The 17,993-nt window shown below is 35.2% G+C and overlaps 1 protein-coding gene across 1 annotated transcript in view; it reads right to left on the bottom strand.

The window, feature by feature from the left end:
• The window catches only part of LOC108496486 (dynein heavy chain 5, axonemal-like), a 147,086-nt gene extending 129,339 nt beyond the window's left edge, over positions 1-17,747 (bottom strand). Inside the window, exons 1-15 of the mRNA XM_017813239.1 lie at positions 17,701-17,747; positions 16,205-16,276; positions 13,634-13,735; positions 12,542-12,728; positions 11,185-11,350; positions 10,979-11,072; positions 9,673-9,771; positions 8,128-8,309; positions 6,465-6,584; positions 5,562-5,763; positions 4,075-4,170; positions 3,548-3,721; positions 3,365-3,454; positions 2,500-2,655; positions 1,397-1,536 (exon numbers count right to left, since the gene is read on the bottom strand). Coding sequence (XP_017668728.1) covers positions 1,397-1,536; positions 2,500-2,655; positions 3,365-3,454; positions 3,548-3,721; positions 4,075-4,170; positions 5,562-5,763; positions 6,465-6,584; positions 8,128-8,309; positions 9,673-9,771; positions 10,979-11,072; positions 11,185-11,350; positions 12,542-12,728; positions 13,634-13,735; positions 16,205-16,276; positions 17,701-17,715 — 1,895 coding nt within the window. The 5' untranslated portion in view covers positions 17,716-17,747. The remainder of the gene's footprint in view (positions 1-1,396; positions 1,537-2,499; positions 2,656-3,364; positions 3,455-3,547; positions 3,722-4,074; positions 4,171-5,561; positions 5,764-6,464; positions 6,585-8,127; positions 8,310-9,672; positions 9,772-10,978; positions 11,073-11,184; positions 11,351-12,541; positions 12,729-13,633; positions 13,736-16,204; positions 16,277-17,700) is intronic.
• Positions 17,748-17,993: the final 246 nt, after the last annotated feature.

Here is a 17,993-nt window from a genome sequence, read left to right as displayed (position 1 = left end):
TTATAACTAAAAAAAAAGAAAAAGAAACAGAAAACTGAAAACATGGCATTTTTGTTTCCTTCTTCCTATCTCACAAGACATGGCATGAAATGATGCTGCTTATAGGGAAACCTAGATCCAAACCACGAAGAATACCAAATCCCAAAGAAAAAGAGGCCAAATTCTGAATAAAGGCTTATCAGTATAGTTCCATGAAAATGGAGCTACACAAAGAAACTGCATAAACAAGAATTAGAAGCAAATGTAACTCAAAGGTCAGATATATAATGGGTTCCTTACAAGAACTGCTGCAAAGAAACCACAATAGTTGTGTTCTATGCCAGATTAAAATGATGACTGTAGACAACATTGTCACAAACTGTATACTGAGATAGCTCATTCGCAATATACCCAGCACTGTTTTTCAGATGTTGTTAATTAAAAATCTACAGCCTCTGAATATTTCTTCTTTGCCTGGGGAGTAAGTCTGAAGTCTTTTTTTAAGTCAAAGGTAAATTTGGGGTTCTCTTTTTACTGCAAACATTTTCTGTACTTTTTCTTCCTGTTGGATGGAAAAAGTTGGGGCTGTTGCTTTTTGCAGGTCTGTAACACAGAGTTTGCCTTGCACATTAAAAATTCATGGTTAGTTTGTCCTTAAACACTCCACAGAAAATCACTGAAAAATGTCACATTGTAAGAGTGAAAGACTAAAAACTTTAACAATAGAAAAAGGGAGGAGGGGTTGAATTGAAGTGTTTATGAAACTCTTTGAACTTTGTCCCTTTTTGCCCAATTTTATTTAGAAATGCTCCTCACAAAGCATTGCTTTTTAAAGACTGCTCATCCTTGCTTAGAAAGTTAGTGATTAACAATCAGGATCCCTGAGAATGAAAACAACTCTTGCAGCAGGGATTTGGACTGTTAGAAGAAACAGAAAGACATTATTTAAAATCAACAAAAGTGATTTTAGATATTCAACAGGAGAGAGAGAGCATGTTATAAGTGAGGTGATGTATTAGCTATATAAATGTTGGAGTTGTGCTGTAATCAAGTGGAAAATTCCAGCTTGTATTTCCAATAGAAAAAAAAAGCTTTTGATGTTAACTGTAATATTTTGGAGTGTAATCCCTATGTTACAGTGCATAGATGCCTTAGAGGTACCTAGGAGCTGCACTTACAGAGCAGCTGCTGAAGTAACAAAACAAAAACATGTAGGCGTTTCTGGTAATGAGATATGTGTGTAAATAGGAACAACTGCATTTTAACAGTATTAATATGGAAATGCAGGGAAAAGCAATTAAAATTCAATTAAACTCCATCAAAGAGAACAATCACAATAAATCAAAAGCAACATATGCAACTGACTCAAAGGTAGGGATTTGCAGATGAGAAACAAATCTGAAAAGTGTTCACTTACTCCATTTGATGTCTTTTAATCTGTTCTTCACCTGCACACAAGACAAGGACAACACCTGGAACTTCAAAATGCATTTTTTTCAGGTATTTTGTCTCATAAAGTACTTCCAGGAGCATTGGATCTAAGTTTACAAATAATTCCTTCATGTAGTAGTATAAGGGGAAAAAAAGAAATAGAAAATAAGACCAGTTTGGTAGTTACATGTAGTGTGATATAATTGGATCATGTAAAAAGATGTACATGACTGAAGAAGATTTTTTAAATGGATACCCATGTTTCTACGCAGATCCTGAACCTCCTCTACAAATATACAGGTTTCCCAAAGTGTTAATCAACCAATATCTTACTCTGATTTCAATTCTTTGTGACACCTTCACTGTGCCTTAAACACTTGGCTCTAGTGACTTCCCAAGTTTAATTCTAGTTCTGCAGCTACATTCTGTGGAAGCTAATTTGCCTTTTTATCTCACTTTCTCCAATGGTAACTAGGGGAAGATATTGTGAAGGTTAATCTCTATGTTTTTGGGGTCACTAAATGTAATTGAGTTGCTAAATAAATTTGAAAACTAGGTTCTAGTTGTCCATTATGGAATCATTAGTACAAAAAATGCCACATTTGTATCATAATTTCTGTGCACTACAGCAGAAAAAATAACTTGTGAAGTAAGAATGGTAAGATTTTCTGTCTCAGCAATCAGTTTTGAAAGCAAATTAATGAATTATTGCAATATATCCAACACAGTGATACTGATCCCTACAGAAAAGACCATGATGTAATAAAAACTTCCTTCCTTGACTAAAGTTTTGGTTAGCACAGAAAATAAACCAGGAAACAATATCTTAAAAGATGTAGATAAGTTAATAGTAGATATGTATTTCCTAGCTACTGCCTCTGTTATACCCTGAATAAGGCAGAAGCCTTATGAAGAAGAGACATGATGAAACAACAAGGAAAAAATATTCCAATATTCCAATTCAAGTTGTTCATTTTTTAACCCTGTTAAGGTTATTTTAATGCCTTCTTGCCTATCTATGATATTATTAAAGTAGCATTTGTAATATTAAATCATGTAACAGTAATACAAAGAATAAATCATATTTACCTTAGTTTCTGGGTGCCTGGCAAGTAAGGAAGCACACAGAGCATTTCTAGCTTGGTCAGCAAATCTACACCAAGCCTTATAATAAATAAGTTCAAATTCCAAAAGAACTGCAGCCATTTTATTGTAGTTCTTAACAACCTTTTTCATTTCCAGTGTCTGCAATTTATGGAAAAAATAAAAAGCATACATCACTTAAACAATTTAATGAGTTTAACATAGGAGAAAGTCCCTCCACTACGCTTTCTCTTTCCAGTCCTAGGAAAATGACACAGAAATAGAAAACTTTAAATTATGCTATTTTAGAGACAAGGTAGGACACAGGAACATAGCAATATATTTAGGAATTCAATTATTAAAAAGTATTCAACTGCTCTAACCAGCATAGTTCTTTTCCTGATTTTTCCTCCCAGTCTTGCCCATTAGACAAACTCTGTTACCATGGCCTATACAAGGTATTGATGGCCCGTTGAGAAAGCTATACAAATTATATTCTTCCATGAACTGTGGCTAGTGTTTGAGGCCCTCTTCAATACAGAGCACATCAGACAGAAGGTTCTAAGCTTAGGTACACAGCCAACAGTGTTACTACCACAATTAACATGAGTCAAATCCCAGAAGGGACAGAAGCACTGGTCTGAGTCATCAGCCTCATGTTTCGAGGGAAGCCACTGTCTTGAGCCATAGAATAATAATGCTGCAAAAAGGAATTCAAACCTGGAGCAAATGCTAACACCTATCCCTCCTGTTGGATGAGCTTGGATACAAGCTTCTAGAAAAGTGAGTGCAGGAGTATAAAAATAAATCATGTGTTTGTAAATAACATCCTTGAAAGCTTAGCATAAAGGCTCCTCTGCTAATTTCCAACCTTCAAAAGTGTGGTTTTCTTTTTAAGGAATGTCATTGGATGGTCAATTTTTCTGAATAACTGCTGAGCCCACATAATCTTCCCTGTTACCTAAAACACAGAAAATAGGAGGTTATATTTTCATTAACTTAAAAAGAGTCAAGAAGTAAAGTAATTTTTCTCTCTCATTTCTTTCATTCTTACTGGTGGCATATTACGTGGTATAGGTGGATTTTCTTTTTCCTTCTGGTAGAGTTCTTGAATAAACTCCAAGTCTTGGCTGTACTGCTGAAGGACAATGGTATACTTCTCATTAAGATCAATATTATTTTCTCCTATTTGCTCAAGCTTCATCAGAAGTACCAGCATCTGTTCAGTCTAAAAAGGAAAATGGAGAACTTACTGCAAAGACGTTAACAGTTCAGAAAGCCATTGTTCATAAACTATTTTATTAATTTAGAATATGCTATGTAAATTTGTAAAAATAAACTTAAAAATATAGGGGAAAGAGGGAACATAAGCCTGGTACCAAGTAAGAATGAACATTATTTTCCAGCACTTCTGCAAGCAAATTTTAGAACATTTGTAATAGGCTTGATGTCCTCCAAAATTATCTCAGCCACCAGCACAGTACAAAACATCAGCAGCAATGAAGGAGTTCAGTAGGAGCTACGGGTACTCGGCCTTTCTAAGCACTAGAACAAGGGGCTTGCATTTGTAACATCACTTACAGTTACAGTCTTCTCAAACCACGAATCCACAAATTCTTGTATGGATTCATACAATGCCGCAATTTGGTTCTTAAATTCAAGGTAATCTTTTTCAAACTAGAATAAGAGCAAAAGAAAAAAATTATCTATAGTGCTGCCTTTCCCTGTATAAAATCCTTTCCCTGTAGCTTTTGGGGAATTTGCTTTATCTGCCCAGTGCACGTGTTCAGCACTGAATTAAAAAGAACAGGAACAACATCATCAACGAAGGTATTTACATTCTAAGCAAAGCAAATAAATATAAGCAGTGTTAGGTTAAATGATTGAAATCTCATCTTCATGAACACAAAGGAGCACAGAGGAACATGAACAGGAGGAGGAAATCTTGTAATCTAACCAGAGATAACAGAACACACTCACTAGCTACTCCCAGTACTGCCACAGGAGAGTACTCAGCTCACTGTCCAGGTATGAAACCCACCAAAGCTGAGCAAAGTGGAAGGCTCTCTAGATCACCTTACAGACTAAGGGAGGTTATTACCAAATGTTGCAGCTCCTAACTAGAAGTAATTTGGATATTCACCTGTAACATTTTTTTCTTAAAAGTCTTAAATACTGATGGCCTACAAAAAGAGTTCAATGCAAACTTCCTCTCAAAGAGAGCACTTGGGAATACAGTCTATTTACATATAAAGCCATACTGTTTTTTAACACCTCCAAATTCCAGTTAACAGTAAATGCACTCTTTCAGAAAAGAGCCATAGAGCAAGTAACACAGGCCAACGTGACACATCAACAAACACAAGCCAGAGAAACACAAGCCATCAACCAGTTAGAAGAAAGCCAAAGGTACTTCAGACTTAAACATTTAAAGGAAAGTTAATGACAGTTGAAAGCTATAGTTCAGGAAGGCAGGAGAGTAAGTCAACATTTCTAGAATTACTTTTGTTAGACTATTAATCCTGCAAAATAAGCAGGCTATAGCTCAAAAAAAAAAGCAGCTCAATTCCAGAATGTACAGAATGTATTAAAACATGAGACTGAAGCATTTGAAAAGCCACTTTAGTTTTTATCATTCTGTTCAGCACTGGGAGTGATATGATTCTCTTCTCCATCTAAAATGTGCAACTATGTGCCTTTACTAACTTCACTATAATACTCCATTACTATTCCACTAAGTATTTTTAATAACACTAAGGAACTCTTACAATTAGATAAACTGTATTTAATGTGTTGACATGCCTGAATTAGTTTTCACTATGCATCTCAAAACAATCAAGTTTAGGAAAACTTGTTAGTAGCATTACCCATCACACAGAAAAATTTGAAATAAAACCCAAATCTACCTTAACACTTTTAAATTGTGTTAAAAGATATGAAAGTATTAGTATTATTGTTACAGCAAAATAATATATGCATTGTTACAATATTTAACATTTTTTGCATAGCTCCAGTGAGAAGCACAGAGTTAAGGGAGAGATTATCACACAAGTGCCAAATATATGTACCTCTTTTTTTCTGTGATCCAGAACATCATACTCTTTGGATTTGGTATTTGTAGCAATGCTCTGGTAATGAGTAGTGATCTCTTCAATACCTTCTATTTTTATATGATGGAGCTCTAAAAGGCTTTCCATAATATTGCTCATATGTGAAATCTTCTCCAAACGTTTACAGAAGGCATCAAATTTTCCAAATATATAGTTTTCACTAAAATAACAAAGCAAGAGAGGAATTGTAATGCAAATCTCTTTGCAACAGATTTTTTCTATTTAATCCACATATATTCTACCAGAACTGCCATCAAGTTTCACACCAAAAAAACCCTCGTGCTCTAATAATTACAAACCAAGTAAAAATCATTTTAAACTAACGGACATAAACTACAAAATGTTTAATCCTTATATATATGTCAATTAAAAGCTTTACCACATTTCACAGGAGTTATTCTTTCAAGTAAGACATTTACAGGAGATCAAAATGTGAACATATAACACTAAGAAATGCCTCATGCTTTAAGTACCAATATAGGTAAAACTCCCCTTGGCATTGTGATAGACAACCCAGCCCAAAGCTGACTAAATTCCCTTAGAGTGTTTTTACTTATATTCATGACTCAAATTTGTTGGTATTTCAGACCATACATATCCACTTGTATTAAATTAAAACATGCATGAATTCCCCTGAAGTCCTCTTGGACAGCTCTTGAATCAACAAGGAACTGGCAAAAACCTGTCACTAGTTTCTTCCTGAATAGAATAAAAAAAGCCTATGCAAGGTCATGTTCTGATTATAATAAACACTTGATTTTAATTGAGAATTTAGACTTTCTGTTAGTCAGCAGATAATATGCCACCTCATTTATAAATTGTATACACCAATATGATTCCATATTAAAGTGAATTATTTACCTGAAATCAAATTGCATGTCATTTGGATTTTCCTTTAGCTCTTTCCTAATTTTCTGAAAGGATGTTTGGTACTGTTCTTTGAGGGAAATGCATTGTTGTATCCTTTTTAGCAATTCTTGCCTGAGGAAGAAAGCACAGAAGACAGAGAATCATCCTAAGGGTATCTTCAAAAGAATATTAAAAAAAATAAAACATTTCAGTCAGATATGCAACTTTGCAAAATAAAAACACAAAATTATACATTATGTGAAAAACATTCAGAGTATGATCTTTACATGAAAAGCTTTTGGCTTAAATCTGTTATCTAGATCGGATATTTTTAGTTTAGGTTATGTTGTCATCAAACCACATAGTCCACAGCGTAGTCCAGAAAGGATTTATACCAGCTTAATGCTGGCTATTGAATGCCTGCAGTTTGGTCATTTCTCATCTTCTGTATTGAATATTGCTGATAGGTTTTCCTTTGCTTGCTTCTTTGGTATTTTTCTAAGGAGACGAGACTGTGAAAGTATTATTCCGGACTACAGTAAGCTTGAGGAAACCTTTGTTTCTTTAAAAAGATACACCAGGAAGAACTTAGTTACATCTTACACACTCATCCTTCAGATACATTTGTTCTGCCAGTGACATCAACATCCACCACCCAATGGATAACTTTCATACAAACACCTCTGTGCTTCAATTTATGCTGAATGAAGCACTTGGATAAGTAGCCATAGAGCAGCTAACTCATCCCTTCTTTGAAATGCTGCCTTTATTTCTCCTGGCAGTGATGCCTACAAAAAATTCAAGGTCATCAACAACTGTGCTGAAAACACAGTCAGTCCAGCTGACCAACACTGCATGATTGCTGCTTTTTCTCCATCCCTCTTTCTTCCCACCACCTAACTGTTCAATTCCTACATTTCAGATTGCAAGCTCTGCATATGTTTTAGATTGCAAGCTCCTTGGAGCAAACTTTTTGTTCATTTTCTGTATAGTGCCTAACATTTACTGAAAACCACAGACTACTGTTATACTAACAGCTGTACTAAGAACAATAGAAAAGAAGAAAAAAACTAGTCTTAGGATGTCTAACTAGCAAACTTACAGTAAATCTAGCTTTTTTAATTTAAGATGCTTCATTAGCACCATTTATACTCCACATACAGCATTCTCCCCAGAATACTCAGAAAATACAAGTCTGAGTCCCATCTTATCACCCACATACCGTGCTCCAGAGTACAACTGAGTTGTGATTCTGGTCCTGATATATATTGTCCCCTTCCTCAAACTGACCTTCCTGTCCACTAACAGCAAAATATAAATCTTAGATGGAAGTTTGTCAGTCTGTCCTTGTAGCTTTTTAATGAAGAACATTAGCTCACAGTTCTAATTGCTTAAGTGTGTTTTGTCCATGGGGACAATATATCAAGTGCTGTATACAAGTATACATTACATGGTTTTCAATAACAGGTTTTTTTCACAACATATAGTAAATTTGTTCTTGCAGAGTACTTAATTCTACACCAAATTAGTAGTTACAAGCTTACAGTCAACATGGGAATCAGTGCCTGGTAGGAGACAAAGGGCAACTTAAATTTACTTATTAATAATCTTGATGACTAATCTGTAATTTTACTTCTAGTGTCAACAAAAGAAGATGAAATTAAAATTCTATCACCTGTCCAGATCCCAGATTTTTGAAACACCTTCACATAGATACATCTTGCACGTGTTAATCATTTGATTCGTGATTTTAAGAAAAAGAGACGTCATGCGCTCTGATGTGTTGTAGTAGGATGATGTACAGTAAATCATACAGATGGTATTCATTAAACTGGGTATATGTTCCATCATTGTTACCTACAAAAGGAAAAAATGGGAAAGCCAGCAATTCGAATTTCCTGAAAATTAACACAGTCAAAAATATGACCACTCTGGGAATATGTTTGCCAGCGGATAAACATCTTTCTGATTGTAACACATTGCTCCTGAAGATATCTCATTATGAACCGGACCATCCAATTCATTTGTGGGGACTTACCACACTATGACCAAGAGAAAAAGGTGGGAAAAGTGTAGTGAATAAATGAATAGTTCTTTTTGCAGAGTGGGATTTTCCAGAGGAAAAACAGCGGCTGTAGTTTTTTTGGCTATGGCCTCCAGTATATGAAGGTGCTGTAGCCTGCTTTGCAGACAAACATACTACCTGAGGAAAAGAAGTCATACACTGCTACAAAAGAGTTGGTCTGCTGAGAGAGGCCAACTGAGAGGCCTGCTGAGAGAAGGACAAGAAAAAAGTTGGCCTTTGTTCATTTTGCCTAGATCTGTACAGAAGAGAAATCCAGAAGGGGGAGAAAAGACAATAATCTCACTCTTAGTGAGGATACTGAACTGTACAGTTTTCTCTCACAGAAATGCATGTAAGCCAGACACACTGAGAACCCAGAACAAGAGACAGTGACTGATCTGGAAAAGGATAACAAAAATATGGTATCTAAAATTCAAATCCAATATGGCAGAAAGATTAATATTTGCAGAAGAAGAGCAGTGTAAAATAGTACAGTGGATTCAAAAGTACTCAAGCTTTGAAAACATTGTTTAGAAAAATTGTAATCAGATGGATCATGTGTCAATGTTCTGAAATGTGTAAACTTAGACAATTTTGCCTGGTGACTGTATCTTCAAAATTCATGTTCTCACTTAAAAAAATGAACTCTGAGACCCACATGGTTATGAAAATAAATTTTATCAACCAGGATGACAGTGCTGTGTGCAAAAGAAACAGCTTTAGCCTGTAAAATAAGTGGAAGCCAACCAATTTCAGCTCAAGATCACTTTATGACACTTGCAATAAAACAATCTCAAATAACTTCTAACTGAAGCATGCAGACAGGAAGAGGTACCCTACGTAAGGCCCAAGCTCACAAAGGCAATTCAGCTCATTATCAGGCTTGGAAAAACACAATCTTATGCTTAGTTTTTTCATGCCCTTCAATTATCTTCTGGAATGACAACTACTTCCTACACACACAAAAAACAAAATTATTATCTCTGGCTAATTCAAAATCTGTAAGCTCAATTCACTAATGCCTAAGAAGTTAAGTTGTCCACTAATCACTAAGAATGAGATAAATATTGACAGGAGAAGTATCTTTTTTAAACAGTAAAAGTCCTTCCCTTCTTTTCCTAATTTTATATTAAATGCCTTTAGAGTACTACTTACAGGTGAAGCATTGGCAAGTGGACCAAAAAATTTATCCAATGTATATAAATATCTCACATTGTCTTTAGCTTCATTGGCAGCAATTGTTATACTACCATCCTGAAGGGAGGGGAAATAAAAAAAAGAAATACAATTATTACTGTGAAAATTTTCTGAACAGGTTCTTGCTCTTTTACGGTGCACACTATCACAAGATTGTGATTCCATCTTGCAAGCTTTTTCACACAGAAGTGCTTTCAATTATGTCATTTATTTTTTACATAAGAAATAACTGCTTTTACATGCAAAAATTGGTAAGATATTCCTGGCAATCAGCAACATTTTGGATGAGGTTTAAAGGAAGTCCTTACTCAGACTCCCAAAGCTTTTCCTTCCTCATGGAAGTACATTAGTGTGGTTTTGATAATCCAGCTTAAATTGTAGAATTGTTTCAGCATGGTACCCGTTCTACAGAATTTAGACAAGACCCCTGAAATGTACCAGAGTTTCCCAACATTTTTTAATAAACACTTGTTAGGGAAAATGAGTTCCCAGCTAATGCATGTGTCTTTCTGTTCATGTCAGGTGGAACTACTCAGTTCTTAGGGGGCTATTTTGTATGAAGAAAGAAATCCAATTCATCGTCCTTGGGTTGTACTTGCTCTGTACAGACACTTTGATCCAAATACCATTTATCAAATAAGTCAGCAAATACGGTAAGCAAATAAAACAAAAACTCAGTAAGGTAGCACTGTTTTCCTGGTCTGTTTTCAAAACAGTAGAATACTTTCTTATGTGCTAGAAGATCTGCATTCTGGTGTTTGGGGGTTGGGGGGGGGGTTGGGTGTTTGATTGACTGTACGTGGTCTACAGCTTATTTTTTCTGACTTGCCTACAGTTTTGACTGATATGTTTACATTACAGCTATCCACTTATCTGAAGGAGCAGTTATGCTACAAAAAGTCAGCTGTCAATAATTCTAAACGCAATATGATGAACACATTTCAGACACCTCTACAGTTGGCCTGCTCACGGTTCAGCTGGTGAGAGACAAAAAGATGTTGTATTGCTGCATTGATTTACTTCTGCACAACCATTCCACCTATTATGTTAATGAAAGACACATTACAAAAGCACTGACTTCTTTTCAAGTTATCTGTTTAACTTCAGAGTCATTTATGTTATATGTTCCAACAAATGGATATTTACCACAGTACAAAACCAGCATAAACACTCAAAGCTATTTTTAGCATTGTGTTCAGTTCTGTGTGTATTACAAATACAGTACTGTAATAATTTAAAACTTAAATTAGAAAGTGGTAATTACCAGTTCTTTCCACTGCTTTAATGTCTTTGATCTTGCTGCCTGAAGAATACTTATAATTTTCTTTACTCTTGAACTCTTGATCTCATCTAAAAGGCTTTGAAGAAAGAAACACATCCAATACTCACTTTGGGATGAAAGTTTACATTTATTTTTAAAAATACGTTTTTTTCCCCAAGACTCTGTGAGAAATAATGCAGAGATTTGACCTGTTAAATGACGACATTCTTGTCTTCCAGTGTTCCAGTTCTGCAGATGGACCAACGTCATCAGCTTCTCTTCTTATTTGTTCACTCTCCACTAAAACTTGTCTGATCTGTTTGGTCCAAATCCTGATCACTTCTTCAAGTCTCTCAGTGACTTCTGTGTTACTGCCTTCAAAATCATAGAATTGGACAGTCTTATAAGCACCAGGAAATAAACACAGAATTTTAAACTACAGATGTGAAATGTTCTTGCAAAACATAATCTAAGACTATGTAAACTGAGTATATTCGAATCACTGACCAACAACAGGAAAGGATTAAGACTGTAACAACAAGAAGCACACATAAAACTTGTATCTATCTACTCTGCTACTATTGCATATCCTTTACAGTGGAAACAGTTAAAAATACAGGGAGTTCATATAAAAAACAAAATACAGCAATATGGTTTGGGGAGAATAATGTTTCCTAGGTCCAAGAAATGCATTAACTACGTGTATATTTTTCTGCTTGCATTTCATAAGTAAGGGCTTACTTCATATTTCTCTCTTTCTGCCACTGCAGTCTATTCCACATTAAAAGCATCCCATAACAGACGCCATTATTAACAGCCACAAAAACCCACTAGATTTTTAAGTCAGCATATCTTTTAGACTGCCCTAGCAGCTGAAAGACTCCGGTTCACTTGGTGCATTACATTTAGGACTAATGGAGCTTGTGCTACTTAATGGATCTAAAGAACTTGTCCAGCTATACAACATTATTATCTAATCTTAAGGTCAGTAGTTCTGTGGAAGCTCTCATGACATAGGCTAATGTAGGGATGAGAAGGACTGCAAAGTATTGACTGGTTTGGCATTATTTCACTCTGAAAATATTGATACAACATGATGGAAAGCTACTGTTGAAAGAGACATAACTACTCTTTTTCTCACATAAACATATATGTATATACAATTTTTTTTATAAATACATAAAATTTTTATAATTTTTTTTTATTCACAGAGTCAGACTTGATACTGGATAGGCTATTTCTAGTATTAAAGAAAGTGAACAGTACACAAACTAGTAGATGGCTTCACTCAGCAACTACTTGGCCAGCAAACTAGGAGGGGCAAAGGCAGCTGCTTACATGATATATGAAGCTATTACCTAATTCTTTAAGAACTACGAATTAAAGGATGGGCAAATGATTGATGATTTTATGATTACGTAGTCAGAAACCCGGCAAGAGTAAGCAGAAAAATGTATACAGCTCAGGGAAGATGAATTAATTCTTCAAAGTAAATTTTTACTAATGACATAACATTTATTTTATAAACAGCACCACTGTGTTTACTTTGGTGTATGAATTACTCACCTGCAGTTATGTAGTCAGATGGGTTCTGTAAGTTGCTGACATAAATATCAATATCCACTTTTGTGAGCTGAATTTTATCCTCTATATTCTGTCTTGATGATGACAAAGTACCCACAAATTTATCCACTGTATACAGAAAGTCTTGTATCTGGCTGTTCTTCAAGCCTTCTTTCACAGCTCCCCAGTTCTGATTATTTTATGATTTATGAATTAAAAAAAAAATTAAACTGAGGATCACACTTTCTTTTGTTTTTTGACCACAAAAGGTATTTTTTATTAGAAAGGTATTTCTTATTCATGGCAGTATATAAAGATTTATCATCATGCCATTTAAAATACACTCATCTTTATAGTGTGCCTTGATTTAATTATTCTATTAGACAAGAAGAGACAAACTAGCAAAAGGCTCTAAGAAATAAAAATGTCTCCCTGCTCTCACTGACTTCATACCAAATTGTATTTTTTAGCTTGATTTTTCTCCTTCCGAACGGAGAAAACAGATTCTAATCTCTTTTCCTGCTTCTGGGTGTGAGAAAATGATGGCATACGGTAACAGCATAAAACATCATCTTCTCAACAGACACTGAGCTTCTTTTTATTTCCCACCTCTGAACGTGTACTTCCAGAGGAAACTGAACCAACTGTGATGCTTTGTGAGTGCCACAGGATAAGGACAATGCAAACAACCTGGATATTCTTGCTGCAATACACTGCTTGCTGTCCACAGTCTACAATAAAGTCATGGACTCATCCCTTGTGCTGCCAGAAGGACTTGACACTTCTTTCAATCTAGTTTTAATGAAGTCATCACAGTTTTACCTTAGTATGATTGCTATGTTATGCTCTCCTTTACCATAATAATTACAGCTGGTGCTATTGCTTGAAAATAAACAATAACTACATGAATTTCAAACACTTTTATACCAATTGCATAACTCCCCAAAAGGTCTGTATTAGACTTGTGTCTTCTTGTATCCTCTATTCTACGTCCAGCTAATGCACAAACAGAACTGCAGCAGCCACATGCCTTAATTCCACATATTCTTGAGAAAAAAAAAAAAAAGAAAAAGAAAAGACTAGTTTTTTGATTACCTGTTGGGATTTAAGTGCTGGTATCATGATCTGGGACAAGAAAAATTCCAGGCCCTGGAGGGTATTTCCATTAGGACAATCAAACATACCAAAATTCACCTCCTTCAGGAAGAAACAAAAATTAGCAGAGTGCATATAAACTTCTGCAGCATTACACTATTTGAGTGAAATTCAGATACATGGCAGACATATGGCAGTCCATAACTATGTAGGTTCCATGAGGATATTGCCCCCCAGCTACCAAATTTGAATTAGACAGAAAATAAAATTCAACCAAATTCCAAGATTTGCTCTTGAGTCACCAGAAAAGTCAGTCCCAAACTGTAGCAACACTCCAGCAAAGAATTAAAATTAAACATATAACACCAATGCATTTATTAATTTTAACAGAACTATATGTCTACTTTTCTCATTTACATGAACGGCTTCCATCTATCACAAATGCCTAAAAAAAGGACAAAAAAATGTATCGGGCAAGAAATGCCTCTCTTGGTTGCACAGTTCTCTCAAGTTTATTGTTAATGAGCTTATGCTTAGGAAGCATTCCTTTACTGAGAGGGCAAACAGTGGAACAGGCTTCCTAGAGAGGCAGGCAATGTCCCAAGCCTATCTGAGTTTAAGATGCATTTGGACAATGCCAACAACATGCTTTAACTTTTGATCAGCCCTGAAGTGGTCAGGCAGTTGGTCATTGTAGGTCCCTTCCAACTGAAATATTCTATTTTATTCTATCCTATCTTGGTCTAGTTAATGTGAAGCAAGAAGCAGTAAATTGCTGAAGCTGGGGAAAGACAGTACTGATGGGTGGAGTTTTACTGCAGAACACAAAGCATAAATTAGAAGCAGCGAGGGACTGCATCATTTCCCAACACTATCCACTTATGGCTTTGTTGGCTTTTCTGTTACCAGCATTTTGCACACCGATGTATACATCCTGAACATGGGCTGTGTGCTTTCTACTACCCCTACTGACTAGCCACTTTGGCTCTGGATATGCCTCTTTATCAGAGAGGGAGCCTCATTTAGAACTTCTGAAGTGCACAAACATACACTGATTTTACCTTCATCATAATTGCTTCATTGATATGAAGAAAAGTGTACTAAGTTCTGCCCTGGAAGCTTCTACTCCCAACTTTGACCTGTGCAAAGACAGCGATTCCAGACTGTTTTAGAAAAGCCTCTACAAATGATTTTTTGTAGAGGCTTTTACACTCTTGGCCATCTTGGTCATTAATTTCACTAGTTTTTTCTTCCAAGTTCTCCACTGGCATGCAAAAGAACTGCATTTAAGAGATTTAATTACTATGTATGGGTGAAATACTATGTCCTAACAATACTACAGCATTATAATCCCACTAGAGTAGTGGGGTTATAGTAGAGGGTAGAAAGCTTTTTCCCATAAAGTGGAGGAATTACAGATGACAATCAAGGCATCATTCTGCTTGAGAAGTGCTTATGAGGAAAACCAGGTTTCTTTGCATGTCTGAACATGTTCCCTGGGAGGCAATGCCCACAAGAAAGGTCTCCTAAACTACTTCCTCCTGCAAGAGGGTGGGCTAAGAAAATAGCAGAAGGAAGCAACAGAAGAGCAATGCAGAAATTAACTGACCTCTGTTTTTCCCTGTCAGATGCTTTTGACAATGCTAATTTCTCCCATATGACAATGTTTACATTTGTTGCAGGGAAGGGGAGATGGGGAAAATTAAGACTTCTGAATCTCTATGACAAGGGCATTATACTAGCTAATCCATTTCTTTCCAATGGATGCTGAAGATTCAACTATTCTTCTTGAGAAAAAGCAGAAAAACGCATGTATTTCTAGGGGGTTCCCAGGCTCTCCTTCCAACTGCTCCTACACAGCTCTTTGGGATAAACCAAAATTTGTTTTACCTTCTATAGAACCTAAAAATATTGCCTCAAATAATGAATGAAGTTTGATGACGATACATGACAGTCCTTGTCAAAAGAGGGTGATCACAAGAGAACTGCAGAGAGAAGGCACCAAGGCAGGCAACTGAAGTGTTTGGACAACCATTATTTCTTTAATGTCTATTCTTAGATGTTAGTATCTGGATGATCTTCTGCAAATATTTCCCAACAACATGAGTATCTCTCAAATAAGAAAAGGCTGTTACAGCATATTTCTTATACAAAAGAAGCTATAAAGGGTTGAAAAACCTTCCATTAGTTACTTTCAAGTATCATCTTTATTTTAAAAGTCTAAAAGATACAGTTTAAGTGCAGCATTTCCATAATTTAGGCTCATTACTTAAAATAAAATCTCCTGGTTTAGGTCTTTATTCCCTATTGCCATTAAAATTTATATTTTAATTACTAATTAATGATGAATTTTTATTAAAATCTTGTTTTTAATAATATTGCAGTATCTAATTTATAAATCATTAGAATTTTACTTTATCACAGATACTTATTCACATGAAAAAGAACTTCTGTTAAACATAGAACTAGACATTTTCATGAAAGCATTCCCTAATTCTGACTCCAATTGAGAGAAAAAAGGTCTGAGAAAATATTAAGTGTACTGCAAACAGTGCATGATTTTGGACTGACCTGAGAGACATTTGATGCAGTTATAACTTCATCCGATGTCCTTAGGAAAAATGCACAAGTTCCTGTAAAGTTCTGTAAAAAGAACAAAATGCATACAGTTAAAAAGGATACATGAATACAGTAAAAGTAATTAAGTTGAAGTTTAAAGATGTGCTGAAAACAAAATTGTAAAATATTAATTAATTGTAAAATATTAATTACTCAAAGAGTGAACTGCTTGCAGGATGTTATAAAATCTGCCCCTTTCAAATAAAATACTGGGTTTTCTCTGTCTGACATAGGAACATAAAAAATGCCCTTCTGGACAGACCTCTACTAAGAAAATGCAGTTCAGGGAGAGCTTGTGAGTTAGGCTGTTTCCTAGAGTCCATCCTTTTTATATTCCCTGACAACCTGCAACTGTTGTATGAGAGCTGTTACATGACATATTCCTGTCTAATCATTTTAGAATCCATTTATGGATCTATCCATGAGACTGTCTAATCTCTTTCTGAATCTGCCAACATAAATTTACTGAAAAAACCCACAGATATCCTCAGCTTTCAAACATTTAAAGTTCTTTTCATAAATACTTAGACCACAGATTTATTTAATTGCTAAAACGTTCCATCCAAATACCTTTTAACATGTATTTTCATTGTTTTGATGGACTGAAGTAATATAGAAGTTCCAAATCAGTACTTGAACAATGCTTATTTTTAATCTATTAGACCTAATAATAACTCAACTGCAATGAATCTGAAAAGCCATTCCAGTTGGTCCAACTGGCAGAGGAATGAACATCACTTTTCCCTGAAAGCAAGAGAGAATTCTTCAGCTATGTCTTTTCGAACATTACAGTGCTAACATAAGCTCCTTGGGGCCAACAACAAAAAAGAAAAACCAAAAAACCAAAACATCACTATGCCTTATTCAAAGAAAATTGTATATAGAATACCCAATTTCCCCCAAAAGAGATGGAAAGAAAAAAATTAGTCAGAAGTCTTAATGGCTACTCTGAATATGCTGTTGAATAATGCTTAGACATTACAGTGAGGAGGTTGTTATAAGAATTTGAATGGAATAAAGGATTTACTACAGGTATTTTTGGAATAATTATTATATGCAAGGACATACAAAACCACTGAAGAACTGTACTTTTAAACTAGAAGTGCACAAGCACTGGAAAATACTTGACATGCAATCTTTAAAAAAAAGTTAGGATCTGTGATTTTTAACCAGGGTTTATTTGACCTGCTCTCCTCTCAGATAGTCATATCACTACTTCTTTACTGGTGAGTGCCAACTTCAGCTCAAGAAATGTTGGGAGATCCTGCATTATGAGATCCTGCATTATGAGATCCTGCATTATGAGATCCTGCATTATGAGAACATAAGACTATATCCTTAAATATCTATCCAAGAATTACAAAAAAATTGTATAACACCACACAACTGTTACGCTTTTTCAATATTTCTCCTTTTAAATGTCATCTAATCAATTTTTTCAACCATACCTCAGTGGAACCCATGGTAATAAACAACTTCTTCTGAGGCAAACTGTTCGTTGACGCATCTGAACTCGATGCATTTGACTTTTGCTAGCAAAATTATAAATAAGAGGTTAATACAAAAAAAATTCTATAATACAAATACTTTATCCATTTGAATATAACAAAGGTCATTCTGATTCACTTAGTAACTCCCAGATAGAAATCACAAGGTTGGCTTTCTCTGAAGAATAAGCTTTGCATGAATCTCCCAGTCCCCATAAACAGTTTCATAGCCCCATTCTTTCAGGGAAAATAAA

This window comes from Lepidothrix coronata, unplaced genomic scaffold (genome assembly GCF_001604755.1).
Source record: "Lepidothrix coronata isolate B3197 unplaced genomic scaffold, Lepidothrix_coronata-1.0 Scaffold40, whole genome shotgun sequence".
Taxonomy (NCBI): Eukaryota; Metazoa; Chordata; class Aves; order Passeriformes; family Pipridae; genus Lepidothrix; species Lepidothrix coronata.
Note: the sequence above shows the minus strand (reverse complement) of the source record. Positions and strands in the feature narration are given on the sequence as shown.